The sequence below is a fragment of the Clytia hemisphaerica genome, unplaced genomic scaffold, assembly GCF_902728285.1.
Source record: "Clytia hemisphaerica strain Z4C2 unplaced genomic scaffold, Clytia hemisphaerica genome assembly, whole genome shotgun sequence".
In the NCBI taxonomy this organism is placed as follows: domain Eukaryota; kingdom Metazoa; phylum Cnidaria; class Hydrozoa; order Leptothecata; family Clytiidae; genus Clytia; species Clytia hemisphaerica.
This window is the reverse complement of record NW_027104456.1, coordinates 1,766-25,224: the sequence shown is the minus strand read 5'-3', so window position 1 is coordinate 25,224 and position 23,459 is coordinate 1,766. Positions and strand designations below refer to the sequence as shown.

At 33.8% G+C, this 23,459-nt stretch overlaps 3 protein-coding genes across 3 annotated transcripts; 1 reads left to right on the top strand and 2 right to left on the bottom strand.

The window, feature by feature from the left end:
• Positions 1 to 420: 420 nt before the first annotated feature.
• On the top strand, positions 421 to 8,791 carry LOC136821088 (uncharacterized; the record flags this gene model as incomplete). The annotated part of the gene is given in 4 exon segments (XM_067077315.1): positions 421 to 463; positions 954 to 1,000; positions 7,171 to 7,426; positions 8,101 to 8,791. Coding segments are annotated over 4 exon segments (690 nt in total), but the record flags the coding sequence as incomplete, so codon positions are not given.
• A 2,941-nt stretch (positions 8,792 to 11,732) lies between these two features.
• On the bottom strand, positions 11,733 to 14,482 carry LOC136821089 (micronuclear linker histone polyprotein-like). Its single transcript, XM_067077316.1, has 2 exons — positions 14,379 to 14,482; positions 11,733 to 13,497 (listed from the first exon to the last, which is right to left on the bottom strand). The coding sequence occupies exons 1-2, from the start codon at positions 14,413 to 14,415 to the stop codon at positions 12,227 to 12,229; spliced, it is 1,308 nt and encodes a 435-aa protein (XP_066933417.1). The 5' UTR covers positions 14,416 to 14,482; the 3' UTR covers positions 11,733 to 12,226.
• Positions 14,483 to 18,661: 4,179 nt separating this feature from the next.
• LOC136821090 (uncharacterized protein PF3D7_1120000-like) lies at positions 18,662 to 22,988 on the bottom strand. Its single transcript, XM_067077317.1, has 8 exons — positions 22,378 to 22,988; positions 21,379 to 21,538; positions 21,022 to 21,208; positions 20,286 to 20,372; positions 20,031 to 20,105; positions 19,813 to 19,837; positions 19,132 to 19,215; positions 18,662 to 18,737 (listed from the first exon to the last, which is right to left on the bottom strand). Exons 1-8 carry the CDS (start codon positions 22,986 to 22,988, stop codon positions 18,662 to 18,664), a joined length of 1,305 nt encoding a protein of 434 aa, XP_066933418.1.
• Between the last annotated feature and the right edge of the window lie 471 nt (positions 22,989 to 23,459).

Genomic DNA, 23,459 nt, shown 5'->3' with positions numbered 1-23,459 from the left:
ACTGAGTGTACCTAATACTGTAATAAGAAATTTTGTAGGAGATGATAGTCAATTCGATTCTAAAAAAGTAGGTTTGAAAGAATTTTGTAACTAATGACTCCAAAAATATGCATACTACATTATCTTAGAAACCAAAGAAGATAAAATTAAGTGCTTGCTATCTCTTTATCTTTCTATCTATATATATTTAATTAACATCAGGCCCGAAGACCCATTCCTGCTACATAGAATGTCGATGTTGGACCAACTTACAGTAATATACAAATTTGAAAGGATTTTAAAAAATTCAAAAAATTAAATTGGAGGCAGAACAGGCCCAACTGACCTTTATAATTGGATTCTTTTAAAATCATAACAGTTTCCAAGTGCATTTTAATGAAACCAATATTGAATTAATTATTTCTCTATGTGATTTTTCAGAATGAAGACTGCAAAAAGAGACAATTATCATGGTTTTGCAAAGGTAATGATTATTGAATCAAATGTAGGTGCCAGGGTTAGAGAGTTAGAGAAAATCAGGTATGTACAACTGGGCCTTCAAAAACTGAACCTTAGAGAATTTAAATTTATTTTTGTGAAAAAGTTACACTTGAGAGAGACCAAAAAAAGGGGAAATCCCAATTCCCAACCCTTAAAATTTTTGGCTTTTTGTCTTTTAGTTGCTCTGAACGGGGGAGAGGGCCATTAATGGATTAATTTGACAATATGTTTGGACAAATATTGTAGTCTGAGATTCGAGCACAAAAACGAACCTTACCCTCACTTAAAAGTTTTTTTTCCATTTTAAGAGTTGTGTTTCGATTAAAATAAAGCCAAATTTATTGTCGTAAAGGAACAAATTCAATTCACTATTACTGCAATGCTATGCAATACCTGGATGAAATTTAACAAACTGTGTTTCATTTACTAGAAGGATAAAAAATAACTTTCAATCTTAATTTTTTTTTCATCAGAATCAACTAAATGTCCAACAAGCCAAGAAAGAGAACAACTGTTTCAGGTATTCAAAGTTTTCTTATTGAAATTAAAACAACTCTTTGCGTAGTCTGAATCGTAGACCTACTCTTTGCGAAGTGTTAAACTTTTGCTTTAAACAAAATTAGAACTAGAAGTGTGATGCAATTTAGCATTATGTCTTCATAGGATATCTATTTTCATGTTATATTCTCCACATCGTTGTCCGCAATATTGTGATTTAGGAGAATCGCATTCTCTGATAGCATAAGAAAGATAACCTTGACATTTAGTTTCGTTTTGGAATGTTTGGTGTGTGGTTGACCATGGACTCCATTGACCATTGATAGGTGGCCAATAATAACATTTCCAATGTGTTGTGTAGTAGTCTGCTTGTACTGAGTAAAAATAAAGAAAACACTTAAGCTATAAGCAAAAAGCTCGTACCCAAAAATTTTTAAAATGTCAAAAAATGAAGGTCTTCAAATCTCTCTAAAACCTATTTTTATGGGAAGCTATGGTATTTTGTAGCAAAAAGCAAAAAAACAATAGAGCTTAACCTCGCTTTAGAAATTTTTTATCGCATTTTTTAGGTTTTTGTAAAATCGCAGGCCAAAATAGGAGAAAAAATCATCAAGTTTTGCATTTTCTTCTCATTGACTTCATTTTTAACCCCTACTTTTAACCATTTTTGAATTCTACATAAAATTTCCGACAATTTGATATATAACATGCATATGTTCCCGAAAAATCAACATAGGCTAAATCTGAGCCTGCTGCTACGGTACTGAAAAAACTGCTTTGGAATGATGTCCTTATTACAGGGTTTTTTTTCAGGTATAGATTCAAAAAAACTAACCAAAAGGCCTCTTTTGCAAGCTGAGTCAACTTTCTATAGGACTTGGACTGGTTAATCTATGATTTGAGGCTTTCAAATCCATTTTTTCACTGACTAGTACTAGGTCAGAGTTTTTGTCACGCCGTGACGGAAAAATTTTCAATAGCCTGTAAAAATCTATGAGAGTGGAATCAGGCCTTAATTTTCTCCATGAAACATCAACCATATAGTGTTAATCAGAAACCTAAAATATAAATTCAAAAATCAACCCACAAGATTTTCTGTAGCCCTTTTTAGTTTTTGTCACGCCGTGACGGAAAATTTGGGCCTATGTCAAAATTCCCCTATCTTTTCGTCAATTGTACTTGAATTGAGATTTCTTTGCTTGAAAATTCTTCAAATAGGTAGAGTATATCAGAATATGCAAAAAATAGAGTCAAAAATGCAGAATTACAATGAACTAGAGGTCCTGCAAGGTGGATTTTCTCATTTTTGATCAAAATGTTTCGTAGACTAATTTTGGAAAAACCTGGTTTTTTTTTAGGATTTAGCTTATGTTTTAACTTTCTAAGTTTATTTTTCTCATTCTAGTATGTATTTCTGACAACTTTACATTAAAATTATAATATTTCTTACAAATTCAGGAAAATAATTACATATTTCTCATTTATGATTTTTAGCGTTTCATCACTTTTTTGGCCAAAAATGGGTCATTTTTAGGCCGAAATTCAAAAAAACCGGAATATTAACTTGAAAATAACCCTATCATGTTATATATCAGTGGAAGCGGAATTTTGAGTAGATTTTGAATATCCAAGTTTCATGTCCTGAAATTATTATGCTTTAACAGCTAAAAATAGACATGGGTACGAGCTTTTTGCTTATGGCTTGTATACAGATTTTTCTTTTCATAAGTAATCAAGCTGCTAAGGCTTGAACCCTCAAATCAGCCATTTTTTTTCACTATCATGTACAATAAAAGCTTTTTAAATAATCTAACTTGACCAGAATAAGCATAAATTTACGATTATAATATCTTGGGTGATCAAAGCAAATTTTTTGAGCTATAATTATATGAGCAACCCCAGGCATGACCCGAAAATTGGTGTTGCTTCTACCGGGTGTCCCAGAAAAAAGTCTCCCTCTTTAGACTGTATTTTTTGAGTTCTGTGGATTGTTAAAGAACCAAATTCTTTTTCATTGGAGAGAAGAAGAATAAACTTAGATTTTGAGGGGATATTTGTCAAATTTGGTCAACTGGATCAAAAGTTATGGTCTAAACTCTAAAACATTTCTTTAATATATTATATTTCCCTTTTTCCAAAGCACTTATTTACACGATCAACCATTGCTGCAAAACGTTTAGAATCATTTTAGGGTCGAGATTAGCTGCAACATTTATGATTGAAGCTTTTAATTGATATCAAGTATCTGGGATTGCAAATTTTGCGGTTGCTCCCAGATATGTTGCTTCGTGACCCCACAAAAAGAAATCAAAACAGTGAGACCAGGGGATCTTGGGCGCCACTCAACATCCTTGATTGTTGACCACCTTTTTTGGAAACTGGCCATGAAGGGCCACGAAGAGAATGAAGCTAGACTTTGATCGTTAATCAATTGATAAAAGAAATCTTTATGATGATTTAATACCCTCGTCATTTTCTTAAGAATCGGCCTTTTGAGCCTTAAATGTTTCTTACATGTTTCTAAACTTTGTCAAGCTTAAAAGACTCATGTCGATAATACAAAAGTTAATTGACTAAGGCTGGACTTAAAAAATTGTCAGTTTGCCGTCACCCGACCCTAGATTTTGGAGGTGGGTTGGTCGGTTGGAAATTTATTTTATTTTGACGATTTATGAAAGGGTTACACTTTGTTTACATTTAGGTAATTTTGAATGGAAAACAGAAGAGCGCTAGCAGGGAATTCACGATTCTTATGCTTGAGACAGACAAGATACGAGTTTTGATTTGTTTTGAAGTTTTTGAAGAAAAAATAATTTCTTCTTTAAAATGACAATAAATTTTTTTGGGTCGGCAGGTTTTAAGGTAGGGTCGGTCGGGTGACGGCAAACCAACAATTTTTTAAGTCCAGCCTAATCTACGATACTTTCCTATCTTCTATATCGATTTTCTGACTTTCTCAAGTGTTTCTAACTGTTATGTATGTATATTTCTGGAATGTTGATTGGAAGGTTCTTAAAAAAAAACGAATTAAAAAATGTTATTTTCTCATTCCCAGCCTCAGCATGTTTCTTAGATGTTTCTTAGTTTTTAGGCATTCTGAGCCTCGTGTTTCTTAAAAGTGTGTTTCTTAAAAAAAACGTGTAATTTTGACTTGAGTTTTAACCCTTTAAGTGCCACGGCTTCATTGAAAGACTCTTTCTGTTTGCCGTACTTTTATTAGAAAAACTTTTTGGACCTACCTCGGAGGTCCTATAAATTAACCGATGTTCGTTCGTTCGTTCGTTCGTTCGTTCGTTCGTTCGTTCGTTCGTTCGTTCGTTCGTTCGTTCGTTCGTTCGTTCGTTCGTTCGTTCGTTCGTTCGTTCGTTCGTTCGTTCGTTCGTTCGTTCGTTCGTTCGTTCGTTCGTTCGACCCCCCCCTCCCTAAAACAAACAACTGGTTCGTTCTATTATCAAAAGAAACTTTATCTGTTGAAATTTACTCATTTCTATGAATGACCTCAATGGGCTGTCAGATCAATTCATTTAAAAAAAAATAAAAACGATTTTAAAATGACATGGCCTTGATTGGCTGAGTTGGAAATCGTTTTTGGAAACAAACCCGTTTTAAATTTGAAACGAAAATAGAAAGTAAATCAATTTTGAAATCAAAATTTTATAGTTCAAAACTTGGGACAAGCTGGAGTTTTTATAAGCTCTAATTTGATTTGGTTGGTCGTTAACCAGTAATAAAACAATTTTGTTGCTTTTTCTAAAGAACGCGCCATCTCTATCACTTCAAATGACCAATTAGTGAAGAATCTTATAAAAACTCCAGCTCATCCCCAAAACTTAAATTAAAAGCTACACGCTTTTTCTTTTTATAAGAATGGTGTAAATCCATTTCATCATGGATATTCTTAACTTTTTTGTGAAAATCATCCTAAAATATTCTTACAGCATTCTTAGGTTAGGATCCTAATTCAAACTAGATTTAACATTTAGTACATACATTTCAAAATTCCATGATGGTGGTATTCTTAGCATATTCTTAATTTTTTGGCCATTTTCATCATGGACATTCTTATAAAGAGTATTCTTATATTATCTATATTATCTTCATTTTTACAAGTAGAATTATTTGTTGATATTTGATTAAGTTAAGTTGTGTTGTAAGACAGATTATCATTTACTTAGTACCGGGTGCGCCACAAAAAAGTTTCTCTCTTTAAAAGTAATTTTCTCGAAATCTAAAAATTTTAGAAGAACCATTCCTATTTCATTGCAAAGAAGAAGAATAAACTTAAATTTTGATGGGTCATTTATTAAATTCGATTCATTGGATCAAAAGTTATGCTCAATTGAATAAAAAGGTTACTTTTGGAAAGTGCTCAAAAACGTTAAAAATCGACCTATCAAATTTTTACTTTAAATTTGGCAAAGCAATAGCCTTTACATGATTAAGAGCATTTTTCATTAACTAAACACATAAATCTTGAAACTGAAGGGTCAAAAGGGTTCAAAATCTTCATCAAAATTATAATTTGATTTAGTTTCACCGAAATTTTCCTCAGATTTTTGGTTCTAGACCTGTCTAGACTGGATTAAGCCTATGTAAGGCTGAATCTACCTCGAAACCCATATTTGATGTATTTTTATGAATTCTACCAGATTTTTTGGTCTCTTTCGACGAATTTTCTCCTTTTCATTGAAATTCAACCTTCCTTTAAATAACAAAAGGTCATTAAGACAGCTAATTATCATTTTTAATGACTGAAACAAAAATACTGATATATCATGTAATTATGCTTCTGAATAATTTGATAGGTCGATTTTTAACGTTTTTGAGCACTTTCAGAAAGTAACTTTTTTATTCAATTGAGCATAACTTTTGATCTAATGAACCAAATTCAATAAATGACCCAACAAAATTTAAGTTTATTCTTCTTCTTTCCAATAAAAGAGGAATGGTTCTTTTAAAATTTTTAGATTTCAAGAAAATTACTTTTAAAGAGAGAAACTTTTTTGTGGCGCACCCGGTATTTCACCGAATAATTTATAGCAGGGGGTGTCAATCTATAAGTGATAGAAATCACCTTTTATTTCGATAATTGAGACTATTCTAACTGATAATAGATTAGTTTTTTAATCGATTGGACTCAATTGGCTGTCAATTGTGATCAATCGTACATCTTTAGAATAAATCAATGGAAAATCGATCACAATTACAATTGATAGCCAATCGAGCTTCCCGTAAAATCTTGATTATCGATTGTCTATCAATTATCGAAATCAAACGATGTCCAATCCATCGATTATTTGTCGATTGGAAAAAGTTACCTTGATTGCTACGCAGGCGTCAAAGTTTAGGATTCCCACTCACAGCGGTTCACTTGAAAAGTCTACGAGACTGTTGTTGGAGTCTATATCAATATATTACTGAAAAATTTGTATCAAATTTGATTGAATACTGTATATACAATGAATTTGAGTTTTTATTGATCAGATATATAACTCAAAAGACAAACTTTTTTATACAGTGCCAGACTCCCACTCAAAACAATTGATTCATTTTCTATCGATGACACATCGCTAACAAATCAATTGACTGGATATCGATTGGTTCTGGTAAGTTGGTCTAATGTCAACATCTCTCTTCTAATTCTGACACCCTTCTTTAGAGATGGGAATAATAGGAAGGTTGAGATCACTTATAGACAAAAGGTAATTTCTTCTCTGATCGCTAAGCAAAGAAAAATAGTTAGAAGGGGGATATTGACATTAGACCAACGTACAGTAATTGATAGGTATTCGATAATGTTATGCTATCATTCAAATCCAATCAATAATCAATACTCAAAATTTTCTAATGGGCTTCATTACCTATCGAATATTGGAACAAATTGATTGGTTATTGATAAAAAAAAGAAATGGAAATTTCGTCAATCAAATTTGATCGACCTGCTCCGAAATCGATTTCCTACTAATCAATCAATAAATCTTCTAAGAGTCACTTTTTCGCTTTGTCTCTGTAAGGGTAACTTTATTCTCTGTTAGAGCCAGTTTTTCTCAGGTCCAATCAAATACTTTGCGAAATTTTCGACTCTGAGTCGTCTTGTTTTGAATTTTTTTTATAGAAATATCAAAACAATTTAACTTGGCACTCACGGACCACCATAGACGTGGTTGAACTTTCCTAATTCTATTTTCTCAGGAAGTAGATGAGCTGATCCAAAGAAATCGTCAACTCAAACAAATCCAACAAGTCAAACAAAATCTCAATTTAAACGAAACTCAAGCTGTATTATTCGGAAAACCAAATGAAGATACCACACTCAACGACACTACATCTTTTTATGCTAGTAAGTGTAACCCGAACCTTGCAGAACAAGGCACCGTTTACACCAGTAAGAATATGACGGTTGATGATGAGGAAGGAGATGACACATATACTGTGGCAAATGATGAAAGTATGTGAAATCACTCTGATTATCATTGCACAAAAAAATAAATGATACGCGTAGCCTAGTTAATCAAGCCCGTATTCACTCAGGCTAAAACGCACGGCTTAGGCAATACAGTGTTTTCGGCGCTTTAAAGTTTTCTTTTATTTACGGATTTTTAAGTTTGCCTTGGAATACTGTTGGAATACTGTTATTCAGTCACAACTTGCGATAAGATTTATACTAGTGACTAAATCAAATTAGTTAAGCATTCTCGGCTATGATATGCGATCATTTGTTTTAGTTTTAGTTTGTTCAGTGGTGCTTATAGGCCAGGCTCCGCTTACGTAAGAGCCGTGGCTATTTTCAAATTGAGAAAGGATTAAGTTATTTTCAAAGCGCGCTTGAATTAATGACGTCAGCATAAGCCAATCGAATTGCTAGTATTTTCCATCGATCACTTCTATTAGGCATGATAAATTTGAGACTGCAGTGTTCAATGTTAATAAAATGTGAATGCTGCAGAAACATCGCAGATTTGAGATTTAAAAGTCACTTGTTTTTTTCCAGTTCAGCTGAAACTCTTATCTAAAAAAGTTGTCAGATGTGGTGTTATTCTCATTTTTTGGAACTTAAAACAAGCTTTTATGGTAGTACTAAACAAGAATCTAAAGGAGAAATCTATATATTGTTTTCATCAGAATCATCTGCCAAACAAATTGACACATACGAAATCACGATCAATCTATCTACAGCAAAACATAACCAAAGCAAGAGGAAAACCAAAGATGAACGCAACCTCAATTATGTCACCACTGAAGAAACTGAAAATAAAGATCGAGACACGAATAGGACACCGTCCGGAAATAATAAAAAAGCGAAGAAATCGGACGTTCATATAGAAAAGGTTGATGATACAGATAGCCCACGAAAAGGTAATAAAGGCGTGCATCACTCTATGGTGCTACCTGAGGTTCAAAATCCCTCTGTTGGTACGCCCATCCGCCCTAGGCGGACATCGAGAAGACGAAGTACTGTGAACTAGAAACAAAGACTTGACTTGAAATTATGTAAATATTGCCGAATATATAACTCAAATGAAAATGCCATTATGTTCATGAAAGGATTAGTGAGTGACAATGATAATATAGTAAAGCTTCGAAGTTAAATGAAACTTCTCATGGGCATTTATCAAACAAAGGACATACCAAATGTAACAAAGATAAATATACCTTTCAATTTTGAAAAACTGGAAAGACATAATCGGAGTATCATCGATAAAGAGAACAAAGAAAACCTTAGATCAGGTATTCGATATAGAATTTCATTTCCTTAGAAATTTCAGTTTCAAATTATTTATTTGCGTTTAAAGATAAATCTTTTTTCCATAAATCTCTAAAATTTTGAAAAGCTTGTTTTATAGGTTCAGTAGTTCAGTTTTGGTAAAAAAATTCTTGGTCCAACTTTAGTTGTCCTAGCATCTGAAACTGTTTGTCTGTCCGAACTAAATGACAGCGCAGAAATCTCATAAATAGTTTAATTTTTTATTTAAAAAAATAAATGTTGGTCACAAAAGGTCGCACTTTAACTTCGATGGGTAGCTTGGAGACTTCCGATACAATACAATTACAGTTGACGCTGATTCGATTTTCAAGAGGAATTGGATTTCATCGAATATCGAATGGTAGAATATCGTTTATGAGAGCTTCTTGTTGCCTGTGGCTTTTAATATTATCAAATAATGGAGTGTGTCAAATAGTAGTTTGCTGTCCTTTCTTCTTTGCTCACTCACTCTTTGGCTTACTTAGGGGTGTTAATTTGATTTTTTGAAATTTTGTAATTGAAGGTTGGGAGGACAATATTGCCTCTATAGACCTTATAAGAGTTTTTGATTTTCTAAAAAAGCGATGCATTGTGGGATTGTTTCGGGGATATTACAATAGAAATCCCTTACGAATTCCTTGAGGAAATGGACCGACACCAGGAAAACGCTGGGTTTTGCCTGGAAATAAAACCTAAAATCTGCGCTGTTCGTGCTACAAACCTCAAATTAGGCTTAAAATGTTCCTTGGAAAAAAGCAGGATAAGAATGTAGCAATTATGTACCTCTAACCATGTATACAAAATTAAAAAAATTAGGTTTTCAAGTCAAAATGGACGGAAACCGGGAAGACACGGTTACCGGTTTCCGTCCATTTTGGCCTGAAAACCTAATTTTTTTAATTTTATATAAAACAAAAACAAGTGTCTTCCTGGTTTCGGTCTAAATAGCTAATTTTTGAATTTTATATATGTGGTAGAGGTATGTAATTGCTATGTTCGATTCCTACTTTTTCCCAAGGAACATTTTAAGCCTAATTTGAGGTTTGTAGCACAAATAGAACAGATTTTAGGTTTTATTTCCAGGCAAAACCCTGTTTCTTCCCGGTTTTGGTCTATCTCGGCCTAAATACTTAATTTTTTAAATTTATATATATGGTAGAGGTATATATTTGTTACATTCTAATCCTGCTTTCCTCCAAGGAATATTTTGAGCATAATTTGAGGTTCATAGCACCAACAGAACAGATTTTAGATTTTTTTCCCAGGCAAACCCTTTTTTCCCCAGTTTCGGTCAATTTTGGCCCAATATCCAAATTTTTTGAAGTTTACATATATGGTAGAAGTATATAATTGTTACATTCTAATCCTACTTTTTTCCAACGAATATTTTGACCCTAATTTGAGGCTTGTAGCACAAACAGAACAGATTTTAGATTTTTTTCCAGGCAAAACCCTGTTTTTTCGCAATTTTGGTCAATTTTGGCCGAAAAACCTAATTTTTTAAGTTTATATATATGACAGAGGTATATAATTGTTACATTCTAATGGGATGTTAATCCTTCTTTTTTCCAAGGATCATTTTGAGCCTAATTTGATGGTTGTAGCACCAACACAGCAGGTTTTAGATTTTTTTCCCAAGCAAAATGGCCCGAAAATGGCCCATTTTGGGCATATAAAAGGGCGGAGAACCGCCATTTTTTGGAAACATCCAAAAATATCTTAGATTTATGTTATTTGGGTCCCAACCTACCAAAAAAAATTATGCAAACTTAATTTTGAAAAAAAAGGTCTCTATAGCCCACTGCTAATAAGATCTATCAAGTACTGTGCAATTCGTATGCTCAGTTATATAAGTTATGATTAAGGTTGGTTGATGTTCTAATTTCTCTAATCCGAACGCATAAAAGAAACAAAATATGGTTCGACTTACGGAAACTAATAAACGTCTCCTATTTATTTTCGAAAATTATTATTGATGATGACTGGCTTCTCCTTACAAAGGATGCTCTGTTCTGTATTGACAGGTTTAGGAGTCGTCTCGTTAGAACCGTCTTACGCTGTAGTTTATACTGCCTACCAGCTTCCATGACAATGACACACAGTTTTTGAATCAAGGTGCGTTAATCCGGCGTAAACCACCAGGGAACAAGGCCAGCGCGCATTCTCACCTTGATGTATTGTGGAATCGATACCTAGGTATTGGTAGAGTCACCGACAGGCTTTTTGAGTTTCTGTCTACCCAATATCCTCACATGGCAATGGGAAGGTACATTTACTTGTCAAGTGAATCACAGCACCGAGTGGGAATCGAACCCCGACTTCCTTGACGGCAGTCAAGATTGATAACCACTACACTACTGCACAAGCCTCAAGTTCCTTGTGAGCCTTGTGAGCTAAGTGTTGTTCTGGGGGTGCGATAAATCTAAGAATTTGTGTGTACGGTTTTCTTATGTCTTTATTCTATGAGCTCCCAAATACTACTAAATCCCAGATCTAATTTCTCCAAGGAGCTGATAGCTATATCAACAACCTTGCGCATAATGATGCCCAATGTGTGTTGATATCCGCTAGCATAGCTAACATTCTTATAAAATTGTTCTTTTAAAAAAAGCATTTAAGGTAGATTTCTAAAAACAAGCCGATTTTACATATTAGTCATCTTCATAGTAATCAATTATGATGAGGCCTTTATGAAGGACCTTATCAAAGATATTATGTTTTAAAGCTTTCTGTCATCTCTCGTTAAGATATAAATTTATCATTATTATTTTCAAAATCTTCAGATAAAAGAACTTTGAACCTGCTTGAACGCCCTTAAAATTCTAAGTTTATTTATCAAAGATTTGAAATTTTAAATCATCCAAAATTAGGCTTTATTTGTTCTTTAGGTCTCAGCTAAAATTCAGCCTCTTATTCTTACAAAATTGTTCTTACTAGTATGCGTGTATTCTAGGCCTGAACTCTAGAGAAAACTCTTTTTGAAGAAGGCAATAGTAGGACTCTTTTTAGGTCATTTTTGTGTCTTCATTTTCTTAAAAAAAGAAGTTTTTCTATTGAACAGAACTAAAAGTGCGTTTTAATTAAGATTTACAAAACTGAAAAAAAATACTATTTTGAATAATTTAAACCAGTCCAGTACAAATATAATGTCCGAGCTAGGAAGCAGCCATGTTCTTTGGTTCAACATTGCAACATCATATAATTTAAACAATACTCTTCTACACATCTTTTTTTTTTTTTTTAAGAAACACACTTTTAAGAAACATGAGGCTCAGAATGCCTAAAAACTAAGAAATATCTAAGAAACATGCTGAGGCTGAGAATGAGTAAATAACATTTTTTAATTCGGTTTTTTATAAGAACCTTCCAAGGCTAATTATGTCAAAAAGTTTAGAAACATGTAAGAAACATTTAAGGCTCAAAAGGCCGATTTCTTATAAAGAAACATTGAGGCTGCTTGGTAAAACTAGTTTCTTAAAAAAAAAAGACGTGTATAGCGAAAAGTTAATGTCTACATTTGTGATTACCAGGGGCGGGAATAATGAGGGCAATACACCCTGCGTGAGCTAACGCCCTATGAGTTCTTGGTGTATTATTGTAAACTCTGAAAGGAATACCTCTGAAACAAAATGAAACTTTTTTCGGTTTTGAATTTGTCTTTTTACGTTGTGAGTCCAGTATATGTTTTTGTTGTTGTCCTGGTATAAAATTTTTTGGTACCGTTGTTTTAAAACTTAACTGATGAATTTGTTTGTTTTGGTGTTTCTGTGCTACTGAGATGGAACTAACGGTAGAGATGGAGTGAGTTGAACCGTGTGCCGAATCTGTTGAACAGGATGATTCGCTACCACTATCGTTCATATATAAGTCTTCGTGAACCGAAACTCGTTTATAGTCGTTATTACTCGGTTTTCGTTTATTATTAAAACTTTCACGTAAATTTTTATCAATCAGTTCGATTTCTTTTGGATGTTGGGGTAACACTCGAGGCGTGTAATTTGCAGAACGAGTTTTCTTTCCGACGTTATTTTTATTGACGTCATATTTATTAGAGTCTTGTTTATCGTTTCGCGATTTTCGGTATTCGTCCCGAACTTTAAGTCGGTGCGTTCTCGGTGAATCTTCCAAATCAGCGATCATATTATCGGGAGGGTTCGGTCGTTTTATGTATCTCGGTTCACTTTTACGTCCGCCATTATTGTTATCATTTTTATTAGTTTCCATAGGGATATCGTTACTGTAGTTACTATTATAAGACGAGCCTAATCTACCGTCTGACATATCCGAACGAATTCCCTCGTCCTCCTCAAAAATTTCCGGGGGTTCTGTATGTTCGAGTTTCATCAAATATTCTTGGACACGTTGATGACTTTTGACTTCCTCTACTTCTATTCGTCCTTTCTTTAATTTCTTTTTATTTCGATTCCGACTTCCGTTTCCGCGGCTATCATTTTCATCATCGGAAGAGTCGGAACAACTTCGTTCCTCGTCTAATTCTTCCAAATCTCGATAAAAATCTGCTATGAGTTGTTCTCTACGGCTCGAAGCCGATGATTTTCGTTGCAACGATGATTTTCGGCGAGAGCGATCATTACTACCGTCAAAATTTCCGGAATTTTTCTTGATGTAGCTGCTTTGGGATGTAACAGTTCCATTGCTACGGTTGGTAGTGTAACTACGAGTGGTTGTAAAAGATCGACTGGTGCCTTTACTTCGATTACTTCCGACACTCTTGGCACTGGATTTTCGTGATACGATTGAACTTGTTACGGATCCTGTAGAGAGAAAGAGAAATACACGTTTTTTATAAGAATAAACTTTATAAGAACAAGTTAAAAATATAATTTTTTAATCCTTTGCAGAATCTACATCACCCAATTTCTTAGGAAAATGGAAAAATATACTCTAAAAATTATGAAAATAAGAACATGTTAAGAACATTTTTAGGTTTAAAACTCAAAATTGAAGAGGTTTAAAAATTTTTGGATGTTTTTATATGATAAACGTATAAGATAGACATTACGCTTTCTTCGACCCCCTAACTACAACGCATACGGATGGGTCATCTGGAGGAATACTTGAAAAAGTAAATAAATTTTTTTTTTTAATTCCCCTAATTTTTGCACGACATTTTGGATAGTTATAAAGGGGGGTTTGTACTTTTGCGGTGTGACGGGATTGGCCCTATTTTAGTACGGTATTACGGGATTTGACAAAAAAAGAGACGGGGAAACGGTATTTTAAAATCAGACGGTGACGGTATTTAGGCACATTTTTGCCCTGTACAAGCCGGTGTGACGGTGTTATTATTTTTTCAATTTTCGGGATTCCGGGATTCAGCAAAAATTTTGACGGGAAAACGGTATTTCGAACCCCTACAAACCCCCCCCCTATAAAAGCTTAGTAGAAGCAAACTTTTATAGGCAACATAAATAGCAACAGGATGCATCTTTCGTACTCAATAGAGCAAGCATTGAACCCTAGCAGCTAGGCAGATCAAGGTATACAATTATTAAAGTAAGCTAAAATTTAGATCAAGTTGATTCAGATTTCAACATTTGTTTAGTATTTCTTCTAAAAGTACACTTCAATCTGAAGGAGCTCCCAAACATATCAGATAAGTTTGAGTTTGTGATAAAAAAATTCTGTTGCTTACTCTTGCTTTCCCTGTCCTTGGTTTTCCTTGAAAACATTGCAGGAGAAACAATGTTACTGTACAGTGTCTCAAAAATCGCAAACAAAATAAAATCTAATGATATACAGCGAGTCTCGTTATTTTAGTGTCATCCAATATTAACTTGTAATACAATACCAAAAACGTTTGTAAAAATATTTTCAAATCTCAAATTTTTAAATTCTTTTGTCTCCAGTTAGTCTTGAATACTAGTTATAATAACTGAGCTTGCCTCGTGTAACACATTTCATGGCAATATGATGATAAATGTTTTGAAAAAAATTATAAAGCTTTCATCTGCACTGATGCCAAAAAAATGATTTAATAATACTTGTTCCTCGAGTGTATTTCAGTAATGCTCTTTACTGCCTTATCATACTGTCGAAGGCCTTATCTTCATTGTCGAGGCATCTCGAAAAGAAAAGAAAAAAGCTATTTATCCTGACGTCTGATTACGCCGCAAAGTACTTGAGTCAATTTGTTCATGATAGTCTATTTTTTTATATAAGAATATCCAAAATATTTGCAGTCTTGAGATGTTCTTAACTTTTTGAGTTTTAAGCCTAAAAATGTTCTTAATATATTCTTATTTTAAAGTTTTTTGTCTGCAAAGCCATAAAATGTTCTTAGCTTGTTCTTAACATTTTAGCAATGGAAGCCTTATTTTCTTAAATAGTTTGTTCTTAAATAAAAGAAACGTGTAAAGTCTATTTTTTTCTTCTTTTATTGTTTTTTCCATTATTATGAAAAAATTCGTAAATCACTCGGCAACTTCGAAATCTTTTCAGTTCTTATCGCTTTGCAACGCATTCTAAAATTTCATTTTCGTGTTTTTAATGTTTCACATGAACATTTTTATAACGGCTTGTTTGATTGGTCTAAAGTTGAATTTGAAGTGTTTTACTTGAAAGTAACACATTATTTTTCTTAAAAGAATCAAACAGTTGCTTATTGTTGCGGTAAACCAATTACCGTAAAAAAAGTACATAACCTTTTTAAGGTGTCTGAATATTAAGAAGGTGTGGTAATATTGTCGAATATGAGACTAATGGTAATGGTGAATAAGCTTCCTTTTTTCTTGGACCTTGTCAGAAAGGCCTTTTGATTTTAACAACCCTGTCACCCAGAGGTATATTTTTAGCCAGATTCTCCAGTAGTGCGGGGTCCCAACTGGTCTATGACATAGGAGCGCGCTTTAGAAACAATTTATAGAAACCCAAGTTAACGTAAGTACCATCATAGGCTCTGCTTTGGCAAAAAATCGATAATGAAATGCTGATTTTTGAATAATATATTTCAGTGGAAAATTAGAAGAGCTAAGTTTTTTCATGATTGTGGTACATACAATGATTTCCAATGGTTTATATTGATTTGGCTCTTTCATGATAATCAATCAACTTTATAATCATAAACAGGCCCGGCGGAACAACCGTAATAGTGGGAAAGTTGAAGGCTCAAAATAAGATAAATTTGCTAAGAAATCGAGATAAAAATCTCATTTGCTCAAAAGTGGGGATGCTGAAGTCTCTCCAGTCTCCCCGTTTCCGCCGGACTTGATAAAGATTTTGAATTGAAGTCAGTGTCGTTGCAAGCAATCTTTGTAAGAAAGTTTTATTTTTCAATTTCCTTTTGCTGTTTTTGACCAGGAGTGATATTAAGGACTTGGTCATGTAAAGGAAAAACATTTGATTCAGAGTTTCATTGTGATGTTATCTATTGAGGACCATGTGTGGTCTTCTAAATATTATACTAAGCCGACATTTTGTAGGACTTTACCCCCATTCCTAGCAAGGATTCGCAAAACCTTAATGAAAATTTGACCTTCTCAAATTTAAGCAATTTTTGCAAAGGAAAATTCGTTTTTGGTCCTCCTCTTGCGGTTAATGATTAAGAGCGATAAATATTTGTCATGCAACCTTGCAACACTTTGTCTAAAACTATGCATTTCAATCATCTAGATTTGATCTTTTTAAAGATCTAGCTTAATCAACTTGATTCAATTTCATCAATAAGATTTAAGATTTTTACTCCTATCTTACTCCTTAAAGGTTTTGTTTTTACATAAGTTTTCTCATTTCATATCAGACACATATTTTATATCAGGACAGTGTCTGCCTTTTGTTATATTATGCTGATATAAGCAAAAACATGTTTTCTTTTCCTCTTTCTGACCAATCTTGCTCCACATCCGTGTTAAATCCAATGTGAAAAAGCTTGCAAACTAAAATTCGAGCTAAAATTGATGAGTAAGCAAACGATATCTGTCTTATTTAAAAACAAAACCTTTAATGGAAAGATTTTATCTGCGTGCATTGAAGGAAATAAAACTTCGACAGTTTTGACATAAAGTTCAAAGTTTTGAAATTTTTTCTAATGATGACATGTTTTATAATGATAAACATCTTTATGATGGGACATGTGTGTATAATTTAGTCCAGTGTTAAACTTTATTGGTGATGACTTCTTTAAAAAAAACACATTCAACGTCACAAAGTTAAATTTTAAATTATAGGTCATAATTTATTCCTGGTAAAGTTGAGCCCAGTACCTTGTACCAATCAAAATTGATTACTTTAATATGGATTAAATTTAGAGAAATTTCCGGATCATATTTTTGCGAATCTGTATTTTTCGAAATATCTCACATGGATTTAATTTCAGCCATCATTCCTCTTAAACGCTGAAATAGTGTTTAAAAATGTGTTTTACGAAAATAACGCGTGGATTTAATTTTTGTCTATCTGTCGCTAAGATGTTCCAAACAAATTTTTTGAGGTCTTATATTTTATTTGTCTTTTGAGAGAATCGATATTTAACAGGCTTAACCCATAACCCAGGGTTTGCATAACCCAAACCCTATTCATAATATTCATGACGTAATGTTTTCTACGGAAAGACCCCGGTTTTTGGCAACAGTGGCAAATTTTATACAACTTTTGTCTATTTTAACTTTGCCACTACTGGCTAAAACCGGGGTACTTCCGTAGAAAACATTACGTCATGAATACCATGTATTATAGCTTATTTTCGTGCAAGTTTTGTTGTATCTCCTTAAACTACTCCGGAAATATTCTTTTCGATGAGTGTCTAAATAAATGGAAAATCCCGCAATCTAATGTATTTTTCTGCAAGTCTGTGGTTAAGATTTTAGGCTCAAGAGCCTTATAAGTGTTTTTAAGTGACTCGGAAATTGTAAATTTGCAATATTGTTGAGACAGCTCAAACTTGAGTAAACAAAATTTAAGACAGTTTCAAGATATTTATTTGATACTTTGGTAAAGACTACAGTGTAAAGGATTGTCGAAAATTTATTTTTGGTTTAACACAATCAACCGAGTTGCTAAGGGTCCAGCCTTGAGAATGGCCAAAAAACTAAGCAGTTTGGCCATAACGACCTAGTCCTGAACCTGAGCATGAGCCGGGTAAGCAACCAAAAATTCCTAAAAAAGAGGCATTGTTGGCATTATTTGGTACTGATGGTATTTAGATACCAAATTTGAAGTACTTTGAACATAAAATGAGATAAAAAGCCAAAATTTTTGAAGATACTAGGAATTTTTGGCTCAAAATGCATAGGCAACTTTTTGGCTGAAATCTGAAAAATCCTTAGCAACTCCAGCCCTGAGCCGAAGAAAATTGGGTTTGCTTATAAAAAAATGTGTGAAGGCTTAAAGATAAATAAAGAATCCTAATCGGGGAAAAGTGACAGACAAGATTTTTAGGCAAGTGACGAAATTGTCATCCAATTTCGAGACGTTACCCTTTTATTAATGGTTAAGCAGTTGTCACTATGGTCAAGAATGATTCACTAAGAGGTTTTGGATTTTTTAAAGTTGATTCGGAAGTAGATTTTTAGGAGCTATATTTTGGAGTCTTGACCCTTAAGCCCTTTCGGAAATAGCAAAATTTGATCAATTTATTACCCACTGGTTATTAGAAAATATAGAAATTGAGGTTTCAAAACTTCTCAAGCTGATTCGGAAATGATAGAATTTTTTTGAGTGGATGAATATGGCTTTATGTATCCCAAGGACAAACAAATAAGATTTGTCAACTTACAAAAAAATATTTTGACACTCACACACTAAAAACTGTTCAATAAAATCTACAATTTGTAGATAGGCATCTAGACTTAAAAACTAAATTGCCTTTATTAGATATTCAGTATTTATGAGGCATAAAATTTAGTATCAGGTTTGGATAATCAGGCGAAAATAAAATATTAGCTCTCTGTAAATAGATGAGAAATTTGAGAGATTTAAAATTCAAACTCTGGTAACCTCAAACCACCAACCTGTCGTCTTCAGGGGTGACGTGAATGGAGTGACAGTTTCTGCAAGCCTATTGAACGAAAAGCGTTTCAAGCTAAATTAATTCAAAGTTTTTATCAAAAATGAACCATATGCACTGTTAATTAAAAAGGCTTCTGTTTTAGGAAAAATATACAGTCAGAGCAAATGTGTTAGGTGGGTGCATACAACAGTCAATTTTCACGGTCATCACATTTCACCGTCAGTGATTATACAATTAAATGTCAGTTTTATTGGATGTAATGATAGGATATGTTTTTTTGTCGGTCCTTCAATATTATTGTAAGGTACAGACACATGCATGAAAGCTGAGAGTGTGTTGGAAAAACCCAAACAGGAAAAATGTCATGCATGTGCTAAACCTTGCAACAATTTTGTGCATAACACGAACAGTTCAACACAAACAGAACAAGTAGTTGTCGTACCGTATTTTATCGTCTCCGTTAAGAGGGATTAGTGGTTTACCATTGGGTGAAGGTCTGGCTGCAAGATGTGGCCATCTCTTTAGACTAAATAACACGTTATCACAAGTCAGCTTCGTTAATCAAAAAGAGCTTTGTGTTTTTGGTGTGTTGTTTTGTGCATTTGTGAGTGGAATGCCTTTCCCGCTCACACAAGCCTATTTATTTGTAGCAGACCAATAATCTTCTCTCGATAATTACATTAAGTACATTAAAAGAGGTTTTCAGTATACAAGGCTTGTTAAAAGAGCTGGAAAGGCATTCCAAAAAGATTTTTGTAGTGTTTGTGTTGTGATTGTGTTTTATCGTACATGCATTGGGCTCTTCCGGAAAATTATTGTACATGGGAGGTATCGGAGGATAAATTGAATATATTGTCCGGGGGTTAGTGAAAAATCTACAAAATTTACCTTGTTTGGGGGGGGGGGCAAAACTGCTCTGTTTAGGGGTAATTATGAATGTCCGGGGGTCAACTGATGCTTGTCCGGGGATCAAAAGTCACAATGTCCGGGGGATAAATTTCCAAAAAATGTTATATCCTCTACCTTCCATATTTAATTTTTTCCTGGAAAAGCGCACAAGTGCAAGTTAGCATTCAGTGAGGTGTATATAAGCAAATCCTAAGTATATAAAGCTCCTTCTTACCTACCACCCAAGTTTGGAGGGCGACCTGAAAGGAATGAGTAAAAAAAATTACCAAAAATCACTAGGCAATAAAGATATCTCAAAATAGGATGTAAAAGTACTGTTGTTGTACAAAGGAGTGAGATTTCATAAGTATAGACTGGATTCTGATAGGTCTTATTAGTCAGGTATTAGTTTTGAAGTAAGTATTAAATAAAAGATTAGTTTGGATTGCAAACCTGGAGGAGGATATTTTGGTTTGATAGGATTATTAGCAGGTGTAGAGTGTTGCTTCTTTAATATTTCTTTTTGATCTAAAATATCATTAGTAAGTTTGATGAGAGATTAGTTCATTAATCAATGAATTAGTTCAATAAAGAGTCATAGATATTAATTTCTCTGGTTTCTCAATAGTACTTGTTCCAATTCCCTTCAACTCCCATATTGCTATCCCATCCATCAAGACAAATTATAAAGAATCAATGAGGTCTTACCATCTGAAGAGATCTTACCAGGCCTTCCAGCAGCATATGGTTGTGGTCGTTCTGGTGGTGGAGGTTTGCCTCCCACAGGTTCACCTTCTATAAAAAAACAGAAGGTTAAAGAAGTACCGGCGATTTAAACGCATAGAAGGAAACAGAAGAATGAATACAATATAATATAATATAAAGTACAAAATGCAGGAGGTGTTAGTTGAATTTTAAGGATTTAAAATGAAACTCTAAAATACATAATCTTCTAATCTTACCTGGAATGACTTTCAATGAGTGCAACCTTTTGTCAAATCTTCTTCATATTTAAAAGCTATCAATCTTCTATTTCATGAAAATACCCTAGACATACATGACTGAGGAAAAAATTTATTTCAATCAATGAACATGCTAAAAAATCTCTTCACAGTTTTTCTAAAATATCTACAAAGCTGAATACAATAAGTTATCTACAAGACATAATCAAAGCTTTAAAAAACGTCTTAGTTGAAACCTTTTTGTTTCGATTCATAAAGAGAACTATAAATTTTCTGTTATAAAAAGATAAAGTTAGATACTAGTCTGGTACTAAAACTATTTAGTTATTAGTCGAATGAATAGAGAAACTTTTAACTTTTCCGAAACTCTGAGATTCAGCCAGTCCACAGTCAAATTTATTTGTTTATTAGTTTATATGAATCACGTTTTACTTCCAAGTCTTTGATGATAACAACCCTCTTAGTTCTATTCTTAGGCTTACCACTTCTCGACTTCACAACTGGTTTTGTTGCTGCTGTGGGCGGTTCTGGCGCACGCTTCTTGGAATTTCGACCAGGACTTCTTGGAGCAATAGGATTTGCAGGCACATTTAAAGGAGCTGCCGTGTTATTGTTATTGTTACTGCTGATTGAAGACAATAAAGATTGAGGAGGTCCATCTGTGAAAATCTATGAAAAATAAGACATAAAACATCTAACATTACAGCTATAATAAAGTTATCAAAAGTTGAAGTTATCATATTTGTGTACGGTATTTGACTCCCTTGACAACATAAAAAAAGATGAATGAAGTCAGACCTGGATAAAATATATTGAGAATTCTGTTATGATATCAATACCTGATCATACTCTTTGATCATCGTTTCGATCACAATACTCTGAAATTTAATACTCATAATGGCAGCCATTGTTTCTTCCCTAGAGCGCATTAGAGTTGGGCCTAACACAACTCCCAAATTACTTTCTTGCATGAGATTTTGTTTACTTTGACCTGCAACCCTGAAAATAAAATTAGAAAGGTTAAAAAATTTAATCAGACTAGTACTAACAAGCTAGATGTGATGGACCTACCTGATGATGAAAGTAGATAACCTGCGAGGAAAAAAATCATCAGAAAATATAGCGTTTAGCGAAAATGCATAACGCAATAAATTCATCATTGATTGTTTGATGGGGGGAGAGGGAAGGGTTGTAGGGAAAAAATAAATAGAAAGTTCTGGTCGCAAAAATCAGTNCAACATGCTGAATGGACCTACCTGATGATGAAAGTTAGATAGCAATGCGAAAAGAAAAATGAAAAAAATCAGTCAGAAAATATAGCGTTTAGCGAAAATACACAACGCAATAAATTCATCATTGATTGTTGATGGGGGGGGGGGGGGAGAGGGAACGGTTGTAGGGAAGAAGTAAATAGGAAGTTCTGGTTGCAAAAATCAGTTTTATTGACAATTGAATCATGCTTGATGGTGAGCATTGTTATCAATAATGTTTTTGTGTGAAAAACATAGAAATATAAGGAAAAAATCCAATGAAAATCTGCAAAAACGGCGATTTCCGGCATTTTCAAACGGAAAAATTTTTTTCTCAAAAATAGAACTCGGCCATGTTTTGAGCATTGCGAATACGCATCTTTCTGCAAAAAATCAGAAAAAACTAATGATGAAATCTCGAGAAAATGCCGAAAAACCAGTTTTTCCGGCATATTTCCGGCATTTTCGGCCGGAATTGAATTTTTTCGAAAATCGGGCTCCGTCACAATTTAGGTATTGTCATTATTATTATAGGAGTATATTTCGCAGGTCTATTGACCTCTATGAAACAATCTAATTCAAACTCACAGTTCATCAATAACGGTCTTTTTACATATTTTCTTAAAGTAGAGCTTAGCCCGAGGGCTACCTCTCACTTTCCATACACAGCATTCATCCTTCTCATTTTTCGTTTTCTCTTTAGCTTTTTCATGCCATTCTTTAATGGTTTCACGTTCTTTCTTGGAGAAGTCATCTGTTACACTGAAATTATCTTCGTTTAGTTTATGGACTGAGGCCATAATTCTTTTCTTGTCTTCTTCATTGGCCAACGTTACTTTCAATGGCCGCCATCTTTTCGTCTTGAACATATCATCCTTTCGAGCACCGATTCGTTCTGCAGTGACAACATTTATCTTTAATCCCATACGATTTCCTATAACTTCCTCCACGTAATCTTTGTCACCGGCCCGCCGTTCCTCTTTGTTCTCATCTTTATTTTCACCTAAATGATGGACAATGATGTTACATCTAGTTAAGTTCTTCCAGCGATCTTCTTCTCTTTCTTCTTTTTCATTTTTGATAAATTTCTTGATGATAACCTCCTGTTTCTTCACCTCTTCCTTTGTGATATCTGCATATGTTGCCCGTTTTGGTTCTTTAGCGACGTCTTCTTTGTTCATAGCTATAAGTTCCTCCATTTTCTTCTCTAGATTATATATCATATATGACATTCTGCTTCCGTTATTGTTTGCGTTATTTGGTTACTTCTGACTCTTTGCTTACTTGTTTTGATTTTTTCCAAAAGTATTGGCGTGACTGTAACACATTTTTTACATTCGAAGCGTCGGCTTTTGTATTGCAGACAAAGCTGAATTTGGTATGCAGGAAGCTCCGAACAAGCATAATGAACGAATCTCTGGCATTTCCTACATTGTAACATGTCATTATCCTTTATTATTTCATTCGTGAAGCAATTATTGGCGGTACAGGATCCATATTTTTCAGCATTTTCAGTGGATTTTTCATTGATTGTTGCCATTCTTTTTCATTCACTCGCAAGAGCGTGGCCGTACAATTGTCATATTGCATCAGTGTGCAAAATTTCATACAAAAATATAAAGTACAGCTCGAGAAATTCGAGAAATACTGTCTTTCCGGCGAAAATAGGT